Source organism: Sprattus sprattus (assembly GCF_963457725.1).
Source record: "Sprattus sprattus genome assembly, chromosome: 19".
NCBI classification, from domain to species: Eukaryota; Metazoa; Chordata; class Actinopteri; order Clupeiformes; family Clupeidae; genus Sprattus; species Sprattus sprattus.
In genome coordinates this window covers 10,349,259-10,372,976 of record NC_137917.1, presented here as the reverse complement: position 1 = coordinate 10,372,976, position 23,718 = coordinate 10,349,259, and the positions used below count along the sequence as shown (strand labels likewise).

The following is a 23,718-nucleotide window of genomic DNA, read 5'->3' as shown; positions in this document are numbered from 1 at the left end:
TCAAATGCTTATTCACACTCACTTGTACCAACCCATATGCTTTCGTCAAACACACACACACGCACACGCACATGCACACACGGACACACACACGCACACACACACATGAAGTTAATACATAGCTAATTCTACTCTCCCTCCCATGTCCCTGTTTTCTGTCACTAGAATGCTCTGGCATAGGAAGGCCTTCCTATGCACGGTTGGACTCACACACGCACAAACGCACAAACACACACACACACACAAACAAACACAAACACATACGCACACACATGCACACACAAACATGCAGACACACACAAACACACGTGCTTCGGAACGTAAATAGTGAAAGTGAAAGGGGGGGGGGGGGGGGTGTATCGTTTAGATTCACCCTCACAGCCCGGGGAGGGGTGCGGGATGCGGGAGGGTTGGTGAGTCGGTCGGCTTCGCCTCCATTCACACTGGCATCCTGTATCCTGTCCTTTTGTGTCCATGCCAACCCAGGCAGGCTGGGGAGGTCATAGAGACCAGGCTTGGCATGCTGCCAGTGCTGGGGTGGGGGTGGGGGTGGGGGAGGGGGGTGCAGAGGAGAGGGGGGAGGGGGATGGGGATGGGTATTCACTTGTCTGGAAAGCGGAGTGACAAGCCTACTGATGAACTGCACAGAGGTTACTTTCAAATGCTTCCTTTAAACGTCTCAGAGGCTTCAAAAAGATTCTGCAGCGCTCTTCCCCCGGTCCCCCCACCGCTTCCACAGGACTCGCTTTCACCCACACACACACTCTTTCACCCACACACGTACACACTCTTTCACCCAAACACGTACACACACACATACTCTCTTTCACTTAGTCGACTATTCATCCAGTCAGCCACTATGTTGGATCTGTATATGTATACTCTTTCAATCCTCAGTCTTTGTCCTCCTTTGTTCTCCTGTTTTTCCTTTTCTCTCGTCAAATGATTTATCCTCAGTAAATTCCCACATGGCTGTGTCCTTTTTCCTCTCCCCTCTTTAAGAGGTATGTCGCTAGATCGCCCATTGGAATGCTTGATTAATGGCGCTAGTAATACGAATGTTTGGCTTGGTAGCTGGCCATGGTCCTGGGATGCTAAATGGAGGAGAAAGGGAAGGAGGTGGAATGCTTTGCAACACAGGAACACGTGACGTAATGGACAGGTAAGGTTGGTTTAAATGTTTAGAAAAGACATCAGATCAGATAGCCAGATCCCTGGCCCCAATTTGGGCCGCATCCGCTGGACTCGCCCCACTTGAGGACCAAAATGCACTGCAGTCCTACTCGTCCCAGAGACATAGCTGCTGCCAAGCTGTTATGGAATGTGTTAGCTATATTGTGTTCACTTATGTTGTGCCAGTAGAATGAAACACAACACAAGTGGGCAGCCGTGGCCTACTGGTTAGGGTTTCAGGCTAGAAACCGTAGGGTGGCCAGTTCAATCCCCGACCAGTAGGAAAAATGTAGGCGGGGGAAGTGGTAGACCACTGCTCTCCCATGCCCACATCCACGGCTGAAGTGCCCTTGAGCAAGGCACCTAACTCCCGATCACTGCTCCCCGGGCACCGCCAAAGGCAGCTCACTGCTCCGGGTTAGTGTGTAACCTCACTTCACTGTGTGTGTGTGTGTGTGTCACTTCCCTAGATGGGATAATTGCAGAGGTGGATTTCAGAGTGTGTGTGTCTCGCCACCTCTGCCATAGAGAGGACTTTCACTTTCAACACAGAGAATGTATTGAGTCCAAAGACAGGACACCAGGGCAGGCAACAGTAATAGTAGTAGAATAAAAACCGCACTTTCAAGCTTTTCTCCTTAATAAAGAGACCGTTTCGGCCTGACGATGGCTTAAGGCCGAAACGCGTCTGTGCGAAATAAACTGGTCTTTTTATTAAGGAGAAAAGCTTGAGAGTGCGGTTTTTATTCTACTAATAGTTAACATTCTTTTACTCGCACCCGAAAACGCATTTATATTTTTTTTGAAGTAGAGCGCGCCTATCCCTACTAACAGTAATAGTAAACATGTTCATTAAAAACGGTCCCAGTAAAAGACCATTATGTAGAAGTATAAAGTATGAGAATCTTAGTCCTACTTGTCCTCTCATCCACACTGTATCTCTCTCTCTCTCTCTCTCTCTCTCTCTCTCTCTCTCTCTCTCTCTTTATGCCAACATGAGAATAAGCTACAGTGTATCAAAATGATTGTGGTTCTGCTTTGCAGATAGGATCGATAGTGCTGCTAGTAGCTCCCATGTGCTTCACTGAGATTGAAATGAGAGTCTGTCACTCTCGTTCGACTGGCCGTGTTATAGCCGATGACGGATGGATGCCTCTGGTGCAGATAATATGTGTGAGAGACAGAAGCCTGTGTGTGTGTGTGTGTGTGTGTGTGTGTGTGTGTGTGTGTGTGTATGTGCGTGTGTGTGTGTGTGTGTGTATGTGTGTGTGTGTGTGTATGTGTGTGTGTGTGTGTGTGTGTGTGTGTGTGTGTGTGTGTGTGTGTGTGTGTGTGTGTGTGTGTGTGAAAGAGAGGGAGAGGGGGTTGTGTGTTTATAGGGTGTCTCTGTGGAAGTGTGTGTGTCTCTGTGTCTGTATTTCGTGTGTGTCTTTGTGTACTTAACTGCTGCTTATTGTATACATGTGTGTGTGTAAGTGTGTGTGTGTGCGTCTGTGTGTGAGTGTATGTGTGTTACAATGGGGATTTAATATGGAGATGGATGACTGCCAGAGCGTCCCTGGGTGAGCAGTAGCTGAGGCAGATGCAGAAAAGAGCCACATGACCTTCCCTCACTACAGCCGCGGAAAAAATTAAGAGACCACTTCAAAATTATCAGTTTCTCTGGTTTTACTATTTATTGGTATGTGTTAAAGTAAAATGTACATTTTTGTTTTATTCTATAACCTACTGGCAACATTCCTACCAAATTTCAAGTAAAAATATTGTCATTTAGATCATTTATTTGCAGAAAAATGACAGGTGGTCAAAATAGCAAAAAAGATGCAGTGTCTTCAGATCTCGAATAATGCAAAGAAAACAAGCTCATATTCATTTTTAAACTACAAAATACTAATGCTTACACTTAGGAAGAGTTCAGAAATCAATATTTGGTGGAATAACCTTAATTTAAAATCACAACTTTCATGTGTCTTGGCATGCTCTCCACCAGTCTTTCACATTGCCGTTGGGTGACTTTATGCTACTCCTGGCACAAGAATTCAAGCAGATCTGCTTCTTTTCATGGCTTGTGACCATCCATCTTCCTCTTGATCACATTTCAGAGGTTTTTTATGGGATTCAGGTCTCGAAATTGGGCTGGCCATGACAGGGTCCTGATCTGGTGGTACTCCATCCACACCTTTACTGGCCTGGCTGTGTGGCATGGAGCATTGCCCTGCTGGAAAAAACATTTCTCAGAGTTGGGGAACATTGTCAGAGCTAAAGGAAGCAAGTTTTTCTTCCGGGACAACGTTGTACTTTGCCTGGCTGAGGTTTGTAAAAGACCATAAGGATTGAAAAAAGCGGACTGGAGGGTCTTCTAGTTCGTCTTCTCTGATGAGTCCAATTTTCAGCTTTGCCCAACACATGGTCGTCTGATGGTTAGACGGAGACCTGGAGAGGCCTACAAGCCAGAGAGTCTTGCACCTACTGTGAAATCGGACTCATCAGAGAAGACGAACTTAGAAGAACCACCAGTCCGCTTTTTCAATCCTTATGGTCTTTTACAAACCTCAGCCAGGCAAAGTACAACGTTGTCCCGGAAGAAAAACTTGCTTCCTTTAGCTCTGACAATGTTCCCCAACTCTGAGAAGTGTTTTTTCCAGCAGGGCAATGCTCCATGCCACACAGCCAGGCCAGTAAAGGTGTGGATGGAGTACCACCAGATCAGGACCCTGTCATGGCCAGCCCAATTTCGAGACCTGAATCCCATAAAAAACCTCTGAAATGTGATCAAGAGGAAGATGGATGGTCACAAGCCATGAAAAGAAGCCGAGCTGCTTGAATTCTTGCGCCAGGAGTAGCATAAAGTCACCCAACGGCAATGTGAAAGACTGGTGGAGAGCATGCCAAGACACAAGAAAGTTGTGATTTTAAATCAAGGTTATTCCACCAAATATTGATTTCTGAACTCTTCCTAAGTGTAAGCATTAGTATTGTGTAGTTTAAAAATGAATATGAGCTTGTTTTCTTTGCATTATTCGAGATCTGAAGACACTGCATAATTTTTGCTATTTTGACCAATTGTCATTTTTCTGCAAATAAATGATCTAAATGACAATATTTTTATTTGAAATTTGGTAGGAATGTTGCCAGTAGGTTATAGAATAAAACTAAAATGTACATTTTACTTTAACACATACCAATAAATAGTAAAACCAGAGAAACTGATAATTTTGAAGTGGTCTCTTAATTTTTTCCGCGGCTGTATATCCATCCCCCTCATCACTTCCCCTCTCCTATCTCTATCCTTCCATCTTTTCTATTCTTTTCCATCCTCTCTCTCTCTCTCACACACACATACACATTCAATCTGTTTCTTTCTCTCTCTGTTTCTCCTGTTCTCCTGTCTCAGCTGGGGCTGCCTCTTCTGAAGTTATATTACCCATGCACTCCAGTGCACGCCCATCTTTTTACTTAATAGCCAGGGCAGCTGTAGCGAGTGGGATAATCTCGCTAATGCTCCTCTTTCTCTCCCTCCTTTTCTCTCTCTCTCTCTCTGTTGCTCTTTTTTACCCTGTAATTTGTCTTCCTCTCTCTTTTCTTTCAACAAATTCCCAATCACTCACTAGCGCTTGTTGTCTTTTTTTCTGTCTCATCCTCTCCACTTGCTGTCTCTATCACTCTCTCCCTCGTTCATTTCTCTTTCTGTTCTTTGTGTCCCTCGCTCCTCTTCTTGTTTCTATCTCTCAACAGTTTTGTCTTTCTCTGTCTCAGTCTCTTTACACATCTCTCTCCCCCTATCTATCTATCCTTCTCTCTTTCTCAGTCTCTCTCTCCCCCCAACACAGCTTCCCTGTTAACCAGTCAACAGCAGCACCTTCTCATTAACTCACTGAAAGAAAAGGCTTAACCAGCTTCCGTCTTCGGACTCCCTAATAAAGGGCTCTGTCCCTTTTAAAGGCACATTATTCAGGCCCACCAAATCCCCACAATATTTACTTGATTAAGTGTATTCAGGACTCTCCTCTCACCATGTCCCTCCACGGATGCCCCCCAGGTTGTTGCACGGTGAACCCCAGATGGAGTGTACTGTTGTGGGGGGACACCCCACTGGACTGGGCGGGAGGGGGGTCGTGGATCAGAGACTGGATTAGGGGTTATCATTAATAGGGTCCCATCCCGTCTGTCACAACAGAGGCCAATCTCACCAGGCTGCCCAGCTCCACCATATAATATAACGCACATACACAGACACACACAGACACACACACACACACACACACACACACACATGCATACACAAACACACACCATCTCTAAGGAACTTGAAATCCTGCCATGCTTTCAGGCTTGTCCATGAGACACATACACCTCACAAAATCCTCAGAACTGGAAATCTCATATTTTACAAGCTAGTGCACACACACACACACACACACACACACACACACACACACACACACACACACACACTAATACAAATGTGCATCAACTGTGTGAATGATGGGCAATGCATTTAATGTATGATCACCAGTGTTGACAACCAGCTATCCTTGACCTCGTTCGTTTCTTTAGTTGTCACTCTAGTAGCAATGAACCTTGACGGAATGTAGACCTATATCTTGGGGTGGAAATAATATGCATGCACAATGATATATATACATACACATACTGTCTATTTAATTCTACATATAGACATACACCTATCCTTATGTGCATACACCAAATGTCTATGTGAAAGATATGACTGACATTTGAAATGGAAGAACAATGCTAGATAGTGTAGATCTACGCTAGATAGTGTAGATCTATGCTAGATAGTGTAGATCAATACTAGATAGTGTTGATCTATGCTAGATAGTGTTGATCTATGCTAGATAGTGTAGATCAATACTATATAGTGTTGATCTATGCTAGATAGTGTAGATCAATACTAGATAGTGTAGATCTATGGTAGATAGTATAGATCTATGCTAGATAGTGTAGATCAATGCTAGATAATGTAGATCAATGCTAGATAGTGCATATCTATGGTAGATAGTGTAGATCAATACAAGATAGTGTAGATCAATACTAGATAGTGTATATCTATGGTAGATAGTGTAGATCTATGGTAGATAGTGTAGATCAATGCTAGATAGTGTAGATCAATACTAGATAGTGTATATCTATGGTAGATAGTGTAGATCTATGGTAGATAGTGTAGATCAATGCTAGATAGTGTAGATCAATGCTAGATAGTGTATATCTATGGTAGATAGTGTAGATCTATGGTAGATAGTGTAGATCAATGCTAGATAGTGTAGATCAATGCTAGATAGTGTAGATCAATGCTAGATAGTGTAGATCAATGCTAGATAGTGTAGATTGTATTCTGAGAGCAGTGAGGAGTTCAGAGCAGGGCTGTGTTTGTTAGGCAGTTTGAGAGAGGAGGAGTAGGGTGAACCAGGGCCAGTGTGTCCCACTACTGCTGCCTTCACTTAATTATAACAAGCTGCACAAGTCTCTGACATGTGCTCACTGTCTGCCTTTGGGAAAAACAACACAGTCAACACGCAGTCAGCCACTTGAAACAAACACACACACACACACACACACACACACACACACACACACACACAAACACACACACACACACACACACACACACACACACACACACACACACACATACACACACGCCTGAAGCACACACACACAGACATACACGCGCACACACACTCACACACACGTCCCATAAATGCAAGTGTAAGTATAATCAATTCAATCTTACATAGTATGACACAAAAACACACACACAACATCCATGTCCCCACCCCCCACAACCCCCCGCCCCACACACACACACACACACACACAAACACACACACACACACACACACACACACACACACACTCCGTGAACCTTACCTACCTTTGTAGCTGTTTCCATGCTGGCAGGCAGAAAGAGGTCTGACTCATTCTCTCTATCTCTATCTTTCTCTCTCTGCTCTTCATTTTTAAGCCCCAATTTCTCTTTCTCTCACCACAAAAAAAAGCTGGAACTTTTGTTTTCCTATTTGCACTCCCCGAAGCTGGTCCAATTGCCTCTGTTCAGAATTAAAAATCAGTTACTCTCATGTCTACACATCACAGGGTTATGCCCGGCCAATCAGTGCCTCATTTCAACTAAAGGAAACGGAACTTTAAAAGCATTTGTGGATTATTTTAAGCATCTCATTGCTGCAAAGGCATGCTAAACAGAGGTAACTAGTATTGAAACCAACACTGTTCCAAGCAAACAAACACACAAACACACACACACACACAGAGACACACACACACACAGAAAACTTAAGAAGGCAGTACAAGAGACCACTTGTGCAGCAGAGGAGGAATAAAGAAAGAGCGACAGAGAGAGAGAGAGAAAGAGAGAGAGGAGAGGCAGAAAGAGAGGGGAGGAGAGGGAGAAAGAGAGAGGGTTATAAAAAGAGCAAAAGCCCACCGGCATTCATCGTACTATAATCAAATTGCACTGGTGAATGAATCGGCCTGTTCAGGGCGCCCAGCAACGATTTGGGCCGGAGCGGAGCAGAGCAGAGTAGAGCAGAGTAGAGCTGAGTAGAGCCACAGCTGCCCAGAGCTCTGCTGACCCAGTTTCCCAGCACACTGAACCACTGGGCACAGGCAGCACACTGGCCAGCGTCGAGCGGGACAACATGTCCTCAAAGAGGCCCGTAAAACACTCCCCCGTCCGTCAGCGTAAATGTGCTCGGGAGCTAAGCCCGGATGATGCGGTCCGAGGCTTTTTCTGGGTCTTTTTTCCCTCACTGAAAAGCTAAAAGCCACAAGTAGATGTTCAAAAAGGAGCTAAATGGATCTGTCACAGTTTTTATTTTGAGTGTTAGTGGGTTTCATTGCAGATTAGGAGGCAACAGAGAGAGAGAGAGAGAGAGAGAGACATCTTCATTTCATAAGGCCATTGAGGATGGACTTTTTCTCCCTACATCTTGACATCTTTGGATTTCAACAGACACTGTCGATGAATATAAACCCCATAACGACCAGAAAGTGCCTCGTGCCAAAAAAAGTGTCATAGCCCAACCAAAAAGGCTCCTCCACAGCAATTGACTCCCAGCCCAGCTGTACTCAGTTCATGGGGATTTCTGGCCTGACGGGATTGGTTATGGCTACAACATAAAGGAAAATGAAATAAGGCCGTCTTGGGCCACCAAGGTAATCTCAATCAACTGGGATATAGCCGGCAGAATTGTGACAGAATGCATGAACAGGCAGACCAGACAGTTTAAGAAGGAAGGCAGCCCATCATAGTGTTAGTGATTTCGGGCGTCTAGCAAAGGTCAATGTCATGGTCTCAAAGAGATTAGAGGGCGGGCCGAGCTGACGGACAGACTCTTAGATCAGTGTCATTAGAGGGCATCAGTGCTGAAGGGGGGACCCTCCCAGATTATATTAAAGTCCTTGATCTGTGACCCCTTTAGAATATAGGGGGTTGGTAATGCTGGGGGCTCATAAAGATGTAAAAGTCAATGCCATAGAGATGCCCGTGAGATGGGCTTCACACAAACACACTATCTTACTTAGGTGTAGGTGCTCAGGCCCGAATTCACAAAGCATCTTAAGGCTAAATGTAGCTCCTATCTTGCTGAAGAAACTCCTAAAAATAGTGGGCGAATCAGTCCTAACCTTTTTTGACTAAGGATAATTCACAAGTATAAAATTAAACTAGCTACATCCTGTCTACATATTATCATACAGATGCATTTTGAAGACTGTGCAAAGATACTCAATAATTTTTTTATGTGCAACCTGTGTCACATATTAATTTATTTATTGTTCTTTGCAGTAGGCAATGAAATGCATGCCTACCTACTGGCACAGACCTGTCCTTCATAAACCAATCATTGAAGTCATTGAAGGCAAACACATGCATGAGACTTGACATCAACCATAGTCTTTCTCTTAGCTTATTTCTCGCGTTTCCTTAGTAAAAGTTGGTCTAAACAGCTTTATGAATACGATTTAGGAGAAAACGTTTAGTTAGAAACTTTAGTGCGACTCTTAGTGGTAACATGCTTTGTAGGAATACCATTTAGGAGAAAACGTTTTGCTAGAAACTTTAGTGCGACCCTAAGTGGTAACATGCTTTGTGAATACGATTTCTGAGAAAAAGTTTAGTTAGAAACTTAAGTGTGACAGTGGTTACATGCTTTGTGCCTACGGGCCCAGATCACACAGTGCTGCTGCAATGTCTGTGATCTGCAGCTATTGCATTTTTGAGGGTTCCAACACAAGAATGCCCTGTGTACCTCACCTCTGTTTAAAATGTTTAACATTATACAGCAAGTAAACCCACAACTACAGCAGTAACCCATGTCCCCCGACTCCCCGACCTTGGCATGACCATCACTGTGCTGAACTAAATGTACAGTTGCAGACTTTCTGGTTGATGCTTTCTGTTTGTACTTAAAGAAGAACCTTTATTAGAAATGCAGAGGTAACATCTGCTTTGGAATAATTACTTTTTGTCCTGGTTACGTTTATATTTATTTATTTAGCAGACGCTTTTATCCATAAGCAACTCACATTACATTGAAAATATACATTTTCATCAGCATCTGTACACCCTGGGGATTTATTTATGACCTTGGTGAAGCTGAGCCACCAGATGACGGTTACATGCTTGGTTACATGCATTCCAGTGACCTGAATACAGATCTGCCATGACGACTTTTCATTGCATTCCAGCATTAATGACCATAAAGGCTCTGTGTGAGTTTGACAGTCCAACCTCGCCATCATTACGCTCATCAGTGCCAGCCAAGAGAGCGATGATCAGGCTGGAGCAAGGTGGACTGAATGCATTAGTATGCTAATAGGCAGATGTGGGGGAATCCATGTTAGACTCTTCTGAGCAGACTGGTGTAGTGTGCTGAATACAAAGAGACAGCCCGGTCTTAGCAAATATTTGCACATTAGAGGAACTGTTTGCTGGTTGTTCTGGGGAGAACGGCGCGCATGCAGGACGAGACCGGAATTGCCCAGGTGAAAAGTATGGACTGTGAAAGAGGCTGTCATAATAGGTCTCTCCTCTGATCGCTCCATCGCTGGTTGAAGCCTTTCGCCCCTTTTTGCTCCTAATCCTCTGAAAAACATACTAAAGTTGATAGCCGCTCGTGTTAAACCAAGATTAGATTTCTTTTTGCCTCTTCACAAGCATTTGTGAGCCCTTGATTTGATATGCAATGGAACATTCCCTCACCCACCCTAACTGCTGAAGTGTGGTATACTGAGACTTACATCTTTCCTTACTTTGCCTTTTTCCACTGTTCCTCGCACTCTAGGGGCCCTAGTTTCAATCACGGGTAGCGAGCAAAGCAACAAAAAGAACGAGCAACGACGAACGTCTCCCACACGTCACACAATAGCTTTAGTTCTTACGCAACAGACTTTGCTCGTTGCTTTGCTTGTTGCCTGTCAATGAAATTAAGGCCCTCTGAGTTCACCCGTGAGCATAAACACTCACAATATGAAAACAAACTACCGGCCTACTATTAGATACATGAGTCAGCTGGGAATTCAGTGCTGTACATTGGGTCAGATGCTGTTAAAGCCACACAAGTAGTTCAGAGTGTCAGAGTGTATTGAAATGGACTAGCGATGCTGAGAAATGGGCCCTACTTAAGTTCCCCAATAAACCATTGGGGCAAACATGGTGGTATGAAATGAACAGCTCTGGAACTGTCCTTGTAAAAGTCCATTTCTTCTCCCAGGATGTCTCACCAACACAGAGCAGTACAGGTCTCTGTTTGTAAGAGAGGACACCCTTCCAACAACACACCCCATGCAAACATTAAATGTGTGTGTATGTTTCACAGTAGTGAAAAAGAGTCAGAGCGTGCTCACATAAACAAGAGGCCATTGAATTATTTGTTGTGTTTGGATATTTAAAGCCGTTACCTGCAGAAAGGTCCAGTTGCATCAACGAAGAAGCACTGGCCTCCGTTGAAGCAGTAGTTGGGAAGCTGATCACATTGCGACTTGCAGCTCCCATTGCGGCAGTCGGACCCGTTGGTGCCGTCAGCGACCCCGGGGGGAGGGGCGGGGTCCTCGGCTCCAGCCCCGCTGGTGAGGGGGCCATCAGGGGCCAGGAGACCAGGGATCGGGATGCGGGGCCGGTAGGGACGAGGCGGTGGGGTGGTGGTGATGTCGTCGTCATAGAGGTCAGTGGTGGTGGTGTCAGAGTACTCGTCGGGGGAGGGGGAGATGCTGTCATCGTATGGGGTGAGGTAGTCGTAGTTGTCAGGCATGGTCCAGGAGGTGGGGTCACGACCTTGCAGCTCGTGGGCAGATGGAGCAGGAGTCTCAAGGTCACGCGAATCAGAGTCCATGAAGTCCACAGTGAGGGTGTCGGAGTTGGAAAGGCGCACCACGGGTGACTGGGTGGTGGTGGGGGTGAACTCCCGGTCCAGGTCGAACACGGTTGTTTCCAGGCCCCCCTTGGCACTCTGCCAGGGCGCATCGGTTGGCATGGCCAGCTTGCGGCCCTCGTCGTCATCCTCCTCCTGCAGCTCCTGCTGGGTGTTTCCGGGGGAGTGGGGCAGCAGGTGGTCCGTCTCCGCCGAGTCTGGACTGAGTGCATGGCGGCCCCCAGCTCCGTTCTCCTCCTCGCCGGCCACAGGGAAGCCCTCTCCTCCCATCATGCCGCTCCCAGCGCCCTCACCATCTCTTGGCTTGCGTCCGGCCCTCTGGCTGTCAGCATCAGCAACCCTGGTGAGATCCGCCATCTTCTCGCCCTCGTCCATGCTGGGCGGTAAGGTCACGTTCACAGCGGTGTCCGATGACTCCGTCACATTTGCTCCAATGGAATTCCCTGTAGAGATAAAGAGGTATTCATTAATTACAGTTTCACTTTCATTTTGCCAACTTCATATTAAATATCCTTATTACAATGTACCTACATATGTAATAATACGTCTCATCCCTATACACATTATAAGATGGTACTAACCTTAACCCAAACCTAATTCTAATGCCAAGAATATAAAAATAAATACTAATACAAACAGCACATTGAACTTAAATATCAACAACAGCAGTTGAGGTCACATAATGGAGTAGCGACGTAAAATGCCAGAGACTTCCTTTTTCGATATAACAATGAGGGTGGGCCAGTCACTTCTCTTGTGAGTGACTTTGCTGTACAATTCAGCAGTAATTTGTGCTTTCTGAGAAGGGACTTAATTGGCATTAATTGCTGTTAATCTTTAACATGACAAACAGGCATCAATCAGTGCTAGTGATCTGACACACAAAACCAGTTTGACAGTACACTGCACGGACACAGACACCCGGCCATCACATCTCCCACTAAGAGAGGATTTTTGATCTCAATCAATTATTTCCAGACGAGCGAGTCTTCCCATTTCCTTCCAAAGCAGCTTTGCCAAGCCCCTGGATTAAGAGTAATAATTTTGCTAATGTACTTGGGGATGGCAAGGAGCTCGGATTAGGGATTAGGGTGCGGGACTAAGAGCCCAGGGGCTCCCCGTGGGGCGTCATGGTGATCGGGACAGAGACAGAGGGAGGGAGAGAGACAGACAGACAGCTTCTTCAACCAATCTCAGTCCAGCAGCAGGTCCCACCACAAATGACCATTAAAAGGACCCCTAAGAATTCCTTATCAATAATAATTTACTAGAGACAACATAATTCCACTAAAAAGGCATACTCCGGGAATAAATTACTAAACTAATAATTCTTTGGGAAAATGTCCCTGTGGCAGCAATGAAAGTCATGGCTATGAGGAGGGAATAAACGGAAATTACAGAGTGATAAATCTGCTTCTGAGACAAAGGTGCATACGCTTATCCTGCCAAAACGACAATTGTGCTTATTTTTCTTGTGGTTCCGCAGCTGTTGAAAAGCTGGCTTTTAAAATTAGGGTCGAATGTAGGCTAATCCATGTCCCAGCCTCCGTTACTCCACCTCTGCAAAACGCATTGCCAGAACCACGGCACCGCTCTAGCGGAAAAACTATTGCGAAACCACACACACACACGACCATCACACTCCATGTTACATTAGCCAACAAACAGAAATAAATGAAAAGAAAAGAAAAGGAAGGAAAGAAAGAAAGGAAAGAAAAAGCTCTCCTGCTAGTGCCTTCCCTCCCTCTCTTGGGGAACTACCCTGTGTTCTCATCTGACAGTTTCCTCACTAATAAGGGGCTTCAGCAGAGCGTGGTACGCCTTTGGGTGTCTTCAAACAGCTAAAAACGCCATCAGATTTAGCTTTCCATTCCAACGAGCCGTAAACAAGATGAAAGCATCCCAAAGACATTGAGAGAGAGAGAGAGAAGGAGAGGGAGAGAGAGAGAGAGAGAGAGAGAGAGAGAGAGAGAGAGAGAGAGAGAGAAAGAGAGTGTGGTGTGTTTTCATCGACCATCTATAGGCATCTAGAGTTGATTTCCATACAAGAAAGACATCTTGGGTCTGGATTTCATTAACGCGTCTGGAGGACCACTGCCGAGTAACTGTGACAGGTCTGTTAGAGGCCATTTGATACTGTATCATTGCGCTCATATGAATATGGGCTTCGGTCCAAGACTGCAGCAGAGTCCGCACCAGAACTGGGCCACATCAAGGCCAGATCTGCGCCAAAGTTAATTCTTCAAGTGGGTAGGGTCCTGAGGGAGGTGTGTGTGTGTTGGGGGGGGAGTGGAAACACTGAGCAGAACATATTGGCACAGGTCTCCCTGTGTGGAAACAACCTCTGAGTCATCTTAGAGGACAGGCCCAGTGGAGGAGAAGTCCAGGGTTCTCCCTCTGAAACACTCACATGTTCAAATACATTCCTCTTCACGCTTCGGCTGACTGATTTGGTTGGGGTCAGTCTATGGTGTGATTGCTGTTTGGGTGTCCAAATTGATTCAGATTGACTTCTATTTAATCGTTTTGGGCAAAAAATTATTTGTTTGCATTTGTTTCTTCGTAATCCTCTTGGCTCCCATAGCTCTACGAGCTGTGGAATACCTTCCTGCCAAAATCAGTTATGTATTTCTGATGCTCATTTCAATGAAACACGCCTTTTGCTGTTCCCCTCCTTGATGAGGTAATTGGATTACTGGTTAACCTTCAGCTCAACCTCCTAGGATGAAATAAGATATGCAATAACAAAACACGTCAGGAAAAGGCGAGGTTAATCGCAGTTACTGGCTCAATGCACCTCACTAGCTGACTAGAGCTTTTTGTTGGATGAAATCAAACTGAAGTAATCCTTACAGTTTCAGTCATACCAATGTATGTGCAGCCGGGGTTTGCCAGAAGTCTTGCACTACACTGCACTGGTAGCAGAGTATACAGTATGCAGTGAATATAGAACCAGAGCTGTATTCACTAGTATGTGAAATCACATATGTTTCACAATAAGCCCAGTGAAAAGTGAGTTGGCGGCCAACTGTTGGCCAAAGATGCTCCACTGTGATTCTGCAACTCGGCAGGCGCTGAGAAAAGCTCTTAAAACTAAAAAAAGATCTTGTACAAGTAGTTATTTTATGTTGATGCTGGTTATGTTGAAGCCACCACATTAATCAAGGCCTGATTTTTCCATTTCCCTCTTGGAAGCATGCAAGAGATAAGCATGTGCAGATGATCAGCCTGCAGTAGAAACACCACACACATGATGCTGTGTGGGGACTCAGGGCTCAGGACACATCCAAAATTAATTTAATTTCACTAATTACCCCATCTAGAAAATTGTGTGGTGACTGTCAGCAACTTGAAAAGCTTGCATTTGCCCTCTGTATTATTAATGCTGTCTCTTCAGGCTCAGATCACATTGAAGATAAATCTGGTGGTTTTATGGCTTTGGGCTTTGGGATACATACAGAGTTTGAAAATTGAATCAGGAAATCAGAGAGATATCTGTGACACAGTAAATGCAATGCAGTTGCACCACCCTTGCGCTGTCATCAGATATGGAAACAAATCTCTAAATGTGAAGCAATTCAAACTTTATTTTTTTTATTTCTCAAGAAACACAGCCTCTGTCATGTTCCCATGAGGCCGACAAAGGAAACTATGACATGGACAAGACACAGGAAAATCAGATATCTGTAATATGAAGTGGTCTTTGAGAGCCTGTGACAGCCTGGTGAAATGGAATTAATATGTTACTCAACACCAAGGGCCGGGAAAAATGGGTGGACGAGGCGGAGATGAGGAGCCAGGCCGTTCCAAGGGAAGCGTCATTATTTGATTACAGAGGAATTAACGCCCGGTCATTTTTCACCATCACCAGACGAGCCTTCATAAAAACAAAGCAGCTGACTAAATTAGGCACTGGGGGGGAAAAAAACTCATCCGCTGAGGCCCTGCATTCTTTTACACATGAAAGCTGGACGAGCTGGACTCGGCGAGGGCAACGAACAGGGTGAGGGCAACGAGTTCAGACGAGGAGGAAGAGGAGCGGAAAGCAGTTGGCAGTACAGTGACACAGACAGACGAACAGAAATGCAGTCTGTGTCCCAGTCTGGGTGACATTGTATGAGTCCCTCCAATGATCCCAAATATATGGCTGTATCTCATTATCCCCTACCGGTCAGCGGTGGGGACAAAGGAGCCAAGATGGGGCCCAGGTCCGAGTGCCCTGAATGGGACACAAAGGGGTCCTTGTGCTCCCCCTCTCCCAGACAGTCAAATCCCATTGCATAACATTCAGTGAACCCCCCACCCTTCACCCCCATCAGTTATTCTTTCTGCTGGGGTCAGTCACACTAGACGGAGGGGGGTGGGCTGGTGCTGGCAGGGTGATCTAGGTGGGCGAGGAAGTGAGCTGGTTATGAGGAAGACTGCCAGCCCTTGTTGTGGGGGAGCTGGGGGTCTTGGCTCATGCAAGGAGCCGCCGGTGGTAGCGGCTGTGGGCTGCATAAACCTGATGAGGGGCCAAGCTACGTGTCTGGCTTTGTGCTGAAGATCTGGCTTCAGGGATGGAGGGACTTAATTTAGGGGGCATATATTTAGAAAGAGACGATTCAGATGGTAGGCAGACTGGATAGCACACAATTGTGAGAGATATTTCACAGTTCCTTCAATGAAACTGGGCATCTTCCAGCATTGATGAATCGTAACCATTCCTCAGTGTGGTCAAATTATCCACAGGTGCTCAAACCAAAGAAAGATTCCCCATTGGTAACTGTCATAAGGATACCAACCATGAAGGAGCACAGTTGGTGAATGAAACAAGTCAACTCAACTCTGTTGTAACAGTGATCTCTCAAGAACTCAATGATCCAAAGGGAAAGGAACCACATATAGTTCCACATCCTCTATGCATTCCAGTTATTCATCATGCCTTCTGATGCCACTATCTTATGATACCTGCTGCCAAAAGAATAACCCTAAATTAGCAAAGTGGGATTGTCGGGAAACATTGGGATAGAGTTTTACTCTCTGGACATGGAACATTTAACACTGCCAAACAGGTAAGTGAGTGCCAAAGACAGAAACGATCCAACTTCTGGTGAGGTAGGACTGAAGCTGGATTGATTTCACAGTGTGCAGTTCACAGCACCACAACTGAGTATGGGCTAAGGGACAAGCGTGTGTGTGTGTGTGTGCCTGTGTGTGTAATCGAGCATGAGGGAGAGAAAATGAGGGCATGTTTAAAAGGCGGAAAGGCAGGTGAAGAACAGAAGGTAGCTAATATATTAGTGGTGCAGAGAGAGTGAGTAGTGTAGAGAGAGAGAGAGAAAGAGGCAGAGTGGGAGGGAGGATATCAGCAGATATATAGGTGATTTAAAGCTGAGCCAATGCATCTATTGTAAGACAATGTGTTTTCCATCAAGCATTTTGAAGAATTAATATTAGAATACTGATTGCTCCTCAAATGTTGGCTGCTCTCTGATATCACAGTTCATTAGCTGACTAACTGATAAACTGGCGCTGTGTTTCACTGTGGAAATATTAATTTGCTCCTGGACTGGATTCTTCCCCTATGATAGCCTCTATGTATGAGGGAGTAAGCAAATACATTCACTCAGACATGACTGATTCATGATTCATTGTCATTTAGTTCAACCGCATTCTTTAATAACTAGAAGTGGTATAAACCAAATGGCAGCCATTCTGAATGAGTTGGCTAACGCCTCAACATTGATTTCCATCCACTTCTCTCTCTCCCCTCTGCATACATCCTTTCATTCCTGTACTCAACAGGTGGTGGAATGGAGGAGGGATGTGTTGCCATGGGAACATCCTTGCTCCCCCTGGGCTGGATGTGGTGATGCTAAGTTAACATGGCGGCTTCAGATGTACACACCCGCTCAGTCAAAAACACACTACTACTTACACACACAGTCAAATACACACTCACATACACATACACACACACACACACACACACACACACACACCTTTAAACACAGATTAACAGGAAATCTGGGCAGACTATATGGTGGAATGATCCAAAAATCTAATTAGGTATAAATGAATCAGAGAGCATCACAGTAATTACTGGTGTAAATGAAACGATGACAGTGAACTGCAATTGGTTCTAACACTGGTTAAGTCTAATCTTTTTCTAAAGCTTTTCAGTGAATATCCTATACCAGAACACAGGTAATACAATCTGGAGCCTACATGTCTAGTCTGACCTGATATTGATCATCGTCAGCGCATCAACTGCTGATGGCTATTCAGATATCCATAAACATCACCTGAAGTGTGTGTGTGTGTGTGAGAGTGTGAGTGTGTGTGTGTGTGTGTGTGTGTGTGTGTGTGTGTGTGTGTGTGTGTGTGTGTGTGTGTGTGTGTGTGTGTGAGTGTGTATGTGTGTGTGTGTGTGTGTGTGGGTGTGTGTTTGGTGGGGGTAGGGGGTTATTAACATACAGAGGGGATTGAAGAGAACTGGAGTCTGTAGGAAAGCTTGACCACATGCCGCTTTTATTTGCGTTTCAGCTTTTCTACTGATTGTTCTAAACGATTAGACTAATTAAAACTGAAGGATTTGGGGTCTCCATAAACTCCTGCCTTTTAAAAGCATCATGAAGGAGAAGAGATCATGCAGACTCGTTTAATCCAGCCGTCGGTAATCTCATTATTCCTCTTTTTTTCTAACTTTGCACCTTTTTTCTCAGGAACGTGAAGCTTTAGTAGATTTGGCACTGACTACAAGTGAACTGTCATGGCCACTTGCTTAAGTGATGGTAGCACTTGGCAGCTGTATAAATGATGTAACCCAAGACTCAATGTGAACTTGCCACACAGTTCTCTGTCTTTCTCTCTCTATCTCTCTCTTTCTTTCTCTCTCTATCTCTCTCTATCTCTCTCTTTCTTTCTCTCTCTCTCTCTCTCTCTCTCTCTCTCTCTCTCTCTCTCTCTCTCTCTCTCTCTCTCTCTCCGTTTCCCTTTCTCATGGGACAAAGCTGTCTTGTCACTTCACTGCCAAGCTCTTGTTTTAAGAGCCTGTCATTTCAGTGGAGACTTAAGGACCAGAACCCTTTACTCCATCTCGATTTAAAATGGCCGCCTCACCAAGCACAGTTCTGCTGAAGGCAACTGTGTGTAAAATCATCGATTTATAAATATTAATATTATAATTATCAATATAAAGATGCCTCAACTTACATTGCATATTTTGAATCCAGTGTGGTAATATTTGACATAAAAAACGGGATCAGTCCTCTTTGTGCAATTCCTTAGCCATTTAACTAAGCATCACACACAGGCTGCCAGATCACGTGATGGATGAGCTGACTGCTCTCTACATTAATTTCCCAGGGACATGAAAAATGTGCATTTTCATTTGAAAGGATTATACAGCGAGCAAGCAAGGGTCAAAATGGATTCCAACCCCCACTCCATCCCACCCCACCCCTCTCCTTGTGGCTGGCATACGGTGTGCTGCACATAAGAGAAGACTGAAAGCTAGGCTGTGGTTAGTGTGTTTTACAGATTTACGCTGCCGCTCTAGAGGGGATTGGAGGCTCACACCGGCTCAGGATCCTCAGACAGTCAGATCCGATCCAGAGTCAGACACTCTGGGTCCATTTATAGGTGCAGCCCGAGATTTGGTTTCAGTTTTGAGAAAGGATGTTGACATTTGCCCTCAACAGCCAATCAAATTACAGAGCCATGATTGTGTACTCACACCTGATGCAAACACTGAATGGAGAGTAGAGGACCTTGAACTGAATTTGACAAAATGTGTATGGGATTAGCATCGCGGAATGCAGCCCAGCTGTCTGATATGTGAAGTGTAATCATGACGCACTGAGAGCTCCATCGAGGGAATGAGTGTTGAAACCACAGGGCAGTTCACTCTAAAGGCTGCATATCTGGTTTGTATCTGGCTCAGCTCAGGGTCCTTAGCTACTGAACACCTGCCATGCAGAGGGAGATACCCAGCTGTTGTAGGGAGAGAGAGGGGTGGTGTGATGGATAAGCTTCTGGGCAGGATTACAGGAAGATAGTAGGTTCCATGTATAGATTCAATGACACCACTGCTGTAATCATTCAACAGTAACAGCATAAAGCCTCATGACGGTTGTCTAATCCTATCTATAAAACAATGTGAGTCCCTGATCTATGTGAAAAAAAGGAGATGCATTTGGTAATACTAGTAGCCTATGTTTGACATTCTCCACCCATCAATGCCCAGACAAGATGCTCCATCCCAACCTATTATTAATAGATCACTAACAGACAGACTCAAAACCAAGACTCAAATTGTGTCCAAATTTCCCGAAAATTGACTGAGATGATCTTCAGACCAAGCCTCACAAAAGCTATCATATGGGTTTATGATTTTCGAAACTAGTTGTCCGTTACAGCCAATCAAGATCGGCAGTGAAGCCGTCAAACAGGTTGTGAAGTCATACCATATCATACAATTGTCTTTTCACCACTAGGGGGCACTGCAATAAGAACAAAATGCATTTTGGCTAATAAGGAGGTCCTAAGACCAACACATATACATTTTTCATGTCAACCTAATTGATGTGGCCGGCATATTTGATTTTCTCAAAAACCTTACATTTTTTCAGTAGCCAAAACGTCTGTCTAATCTTAAACAAATTTGGCTCAGATGATCAGAGCCAAAACCACCAAACAAGAACTGTGCTCATATCTCGCCCAATCTTTGGTTATGACACTTGCTGCGAGTGCTTACAGCCATGGCCATGACAAGGTGACATTAAGTTGCCATGGTGATTACAATCTGATGGACTGCTTGGCCCCCTAATCGCTGCTTGCAGCTACGGCCCATTTACAAAATAGGTTTGCTAAAATCCATGGAAAACAAAGGGAACAAGCCGACAACAGGATCTGGACACTTCCCTTCCTTAGGGATATTATAATGTATAACAATTGTGCCTCAAGCTTCGAGCTGCTGCCTGCGTAAAATATCATGCTCATTTGTAAGTTACCACGGCAAATAGCCTACCTCCCCAAAAGTACAGCGAATAAAATGTATTCACATGATGTCTAACACTACCTTTAATAGGTTACACTTGCCATCTTGACAAACGGGCAGCCTCTCTTTTGGTAGTAGCCTACACACCGCTGTCCTGTTGCTGGGCGGCGATTCATAAATAGAGTCGACAGGACAATGATGCACCATTCCCCAACAATGCAACTACAATCATAATTAAAATGATTTGCGAAACACTTAGATGATAGCGGTAGATTAATGGACTCCAGAGCTCCCGTGTGACTGAGGCTATGCACACCATTGGAATGTGAGGTGACAAATGCAGTACAAAACCTCAGCTCTGCCACACCATTCGACGACCTCCCAGTGGACTTAATAACTGATCAAAGGATCTAAGAAAACAACTCACTGGAAAGACGACCGAATCATCCTAAAAATAACACTAACAATAATTGTATAGTTGTTGTAGGTTCATGTTAAGGTCAGTTTCTCAAAGACACGATGAGTGCCCATATTGACTGCGACAATAACGGGCATATTGACCTTGTATCCCAATCTAAATACAAAACAAAAATAACCTAAAAGCTTTTCAGTGTAATTGTAACAAAACGAAAATTGGAATAGACACTAGCATCAGCAATTGAATGCATAGCCACGGTCGTAATCCATCTTTTGTGTGGCTCCATCATTGCCATAGAGACGGCAGCTGCTCCAGGGGAGTAATCACAGTGCATCAACGCACCACACAGTCTTGGTCCTCTCTCTCTGACACGGTTTTAAGGCCACCAAAACTATGCCAGGTGGCTCCAAAAGCGTGCAAGCTCAAATAAGAGACGTCAAGATGCACAGTTAACGACGGTCTCCTTCAAGCAGCAGACCCAATTGGCTGTTTCAAAATGTCCACTAAAATAAGAGACACATTTTGGCGATGCTGTAACGCTCAAATCCCTTCACGTCGTTTAACCTACATTTAACAATTTGTCTACGGCAGCATCTAATCGGTGGTAACTAAAGTGCATCGATTGTTAGTTATATTAGATAACAAAACACCAGTTTTCCCTTTCACTTATGCAACTGCATTGATGTGGTACTTCATTTACACGGTTTTACATTTAGGTGAGTAGGCAGGCTGTTTCTCATTTCTTACCATGTGCAAACAATGGAATCAAGTGTAGAATCACTACGAAAGCGAGCGCTGGCAGTCTCCAGCATCCCGTGTAAACCACCTTTCCATTCATTGCAACGATGTGTAGGCTAATGTTCTGCACAACAATGTATCAGACAAATCCGGAATTGGAATCCCTTTTAAAGTCAGTGTTCAAAACAAGTGGTAAATCCTTCAAGTTTTCTGTCTGTTGTCCACGTTATATTCCTCCTCCTCTGCGCTTCTCCATGGCAAGTTCACGTAGGCTACTGTTGTCTTCTTCGTGTTTTGTTTATGTTCACCCTTCACTCTTTTTAAAATAGTGTCAGATAGATGGCTTTAGGGTCCCATTGCCGCGTAACGACGGCAATACAGACACCGTGCAAAGTCACGGAAAACTGCTCCTCTCCACATACGCTGGAGCGCACGGAGGCAGCAGCGCCGCTTATTTTCAATCAGACCTATTGCACTCCCAACCACGGAACAGCAATTCGCTTCTAGGACTGTGATGCGATTCTCTCTGTTCTCACAGACTGAGATGGGAAAATCATTTCAGCTCCCACTGTCTCCCCACCCCCTCCCCTCTCCTCTCCTCCACGTCCCCTCCCAGTGTTTTTTCCCTTTCAATAATTTTCTATTCAGCTCAGTCGAAAGGCTCTTTCACATGCAAGGGAATTGCTTTAATAATGCCATCATAGTCTTTTTAAAATATTTTTTGTTACATTTTTGTGACAGATCAGACAGACAGGGCGAGAGGGAGAGGAAGAGAGATGGAGAGAGCGTGAGTGTATGTGTGTGTGTGTGTGTGTGTGTGTGTATTTTGTTCAGTTTTATTTGCATGTATTTAACGTTCATTTATATTGTTAAACAGAAGTCAGGCGGTACGTTGACAGATTCTACATAAAAACAATATGAAACGTTCACAGAAAATGATTTATCTTATCTTAATTAACTGTCAAAAATACTGACCAATTAATTCTTACGAGAGGACCTTACGATACCCAGCCATAAGGAAGAAATATGTTATTAATACTGTGCGGGCAAGCCACACTGTTATTACAATTCAGCCGGAGACGCATACAAAAGGCCAGGCGAGAGCGGTGGGCGGGATATACACTCCTCGAGATGCGTTGATGAATGCGAAGGGGCGAGAGGTGTCCGCGGTGGGGGTCGCCAACATTCTTCCACAGAGGATCATTGCAGGAGAAGAGAAGAGCACAGCAAGAGGCGGTCTCTCTCTCCCTTCGCCCCCCTCCCCCCCCCCCCCCCCCCCCTCCCTGTTTACTGTGGAGGTATTTGTGCTCTGGTCATGTTATTTGACAAATATTTCGCTCCACAAAGCAAAATATTAAATGGATCTAATGAGATGTAAAAAGTAGGCCAACTCAACCTAAACAGCCCCATTTATATTCATCGTGGACACGTAAACCATCGACATCCCCATCACATCTTCATCTAATTTGAAATTAATGTTATAAATAATTATTTCTTCTGTCAGGAAAAGACAGTACAATTTCAAAGTAAGAGTGTTTCTGTTTTTGTGTGAAAGGAAAGGGAAGGCAAAACAGTGATGTTGTGTTAATTTATGTTTGATGCTTTAGTAAGGCCCCACTCCTGTTAGTGTATCTGTCACCATTACTGTCTGTGTCATGTGTATGTATAACTCCTTGTCAGTGAATATATGACTCAGTATGCGTCCTAAAACACCAGAGGCTATTTCACATACAACATGCAATCAACATACAGTTCAGAGAATGAATGAATGTTACTGCAAATATGCTAGTCTTGTAATTTTTGAAGCAGTTTGAATGTCGGTGATATATAGATAGATTGAGGAGGATTACGAGTGGCAGGGCCTAACTTCATGTGTAAATGCCCCCTAAAATTTGTTTTCTTCAAACTTAAGGCTATGAACTAAATTATAAAACTGAGGTGTGAGAAAACACATCAAAACTGTTGTTAATATTGACAAATGTCCAATTTTGATA

General features: G+C 44.5%; 1 protein-coding gene across 2 annotated transcripts in view; it reads right to left on the bottom strand.

Moving 5' to 3' along the window:
- Window positions 1–22,191, bottom strand: part of cspg5a (chondroitin sulfate proteoglycan 5a) — a 37,759-nt gene extending 15,568 nt beyond the window's left edge. For both annotated transcript variants that reach the window (XM_080857310.1, XM_080857311.1), the window contains exons 1-2: window positions 21,734–22,191; window positions 11,116–12,028 (exon numbers count right to left, since the gene is read on the bottom strand). In XM_080857310.1, coding sequence (XP_080713436.1) covers window positions 11,116–12,028; window positions 21,734–21,824 — 1,004 coding nt within the window. In that variant the 5' untranslated portion in view covers window positions 21,825–22,191. The remainder of the gene's footprint in view (window positions 1–11,115; window positions 12,029–21,733) is intronic.
- Between the last annotated feature and the right edge of the window lie 1,527 nt (window positions 22,192–23,718).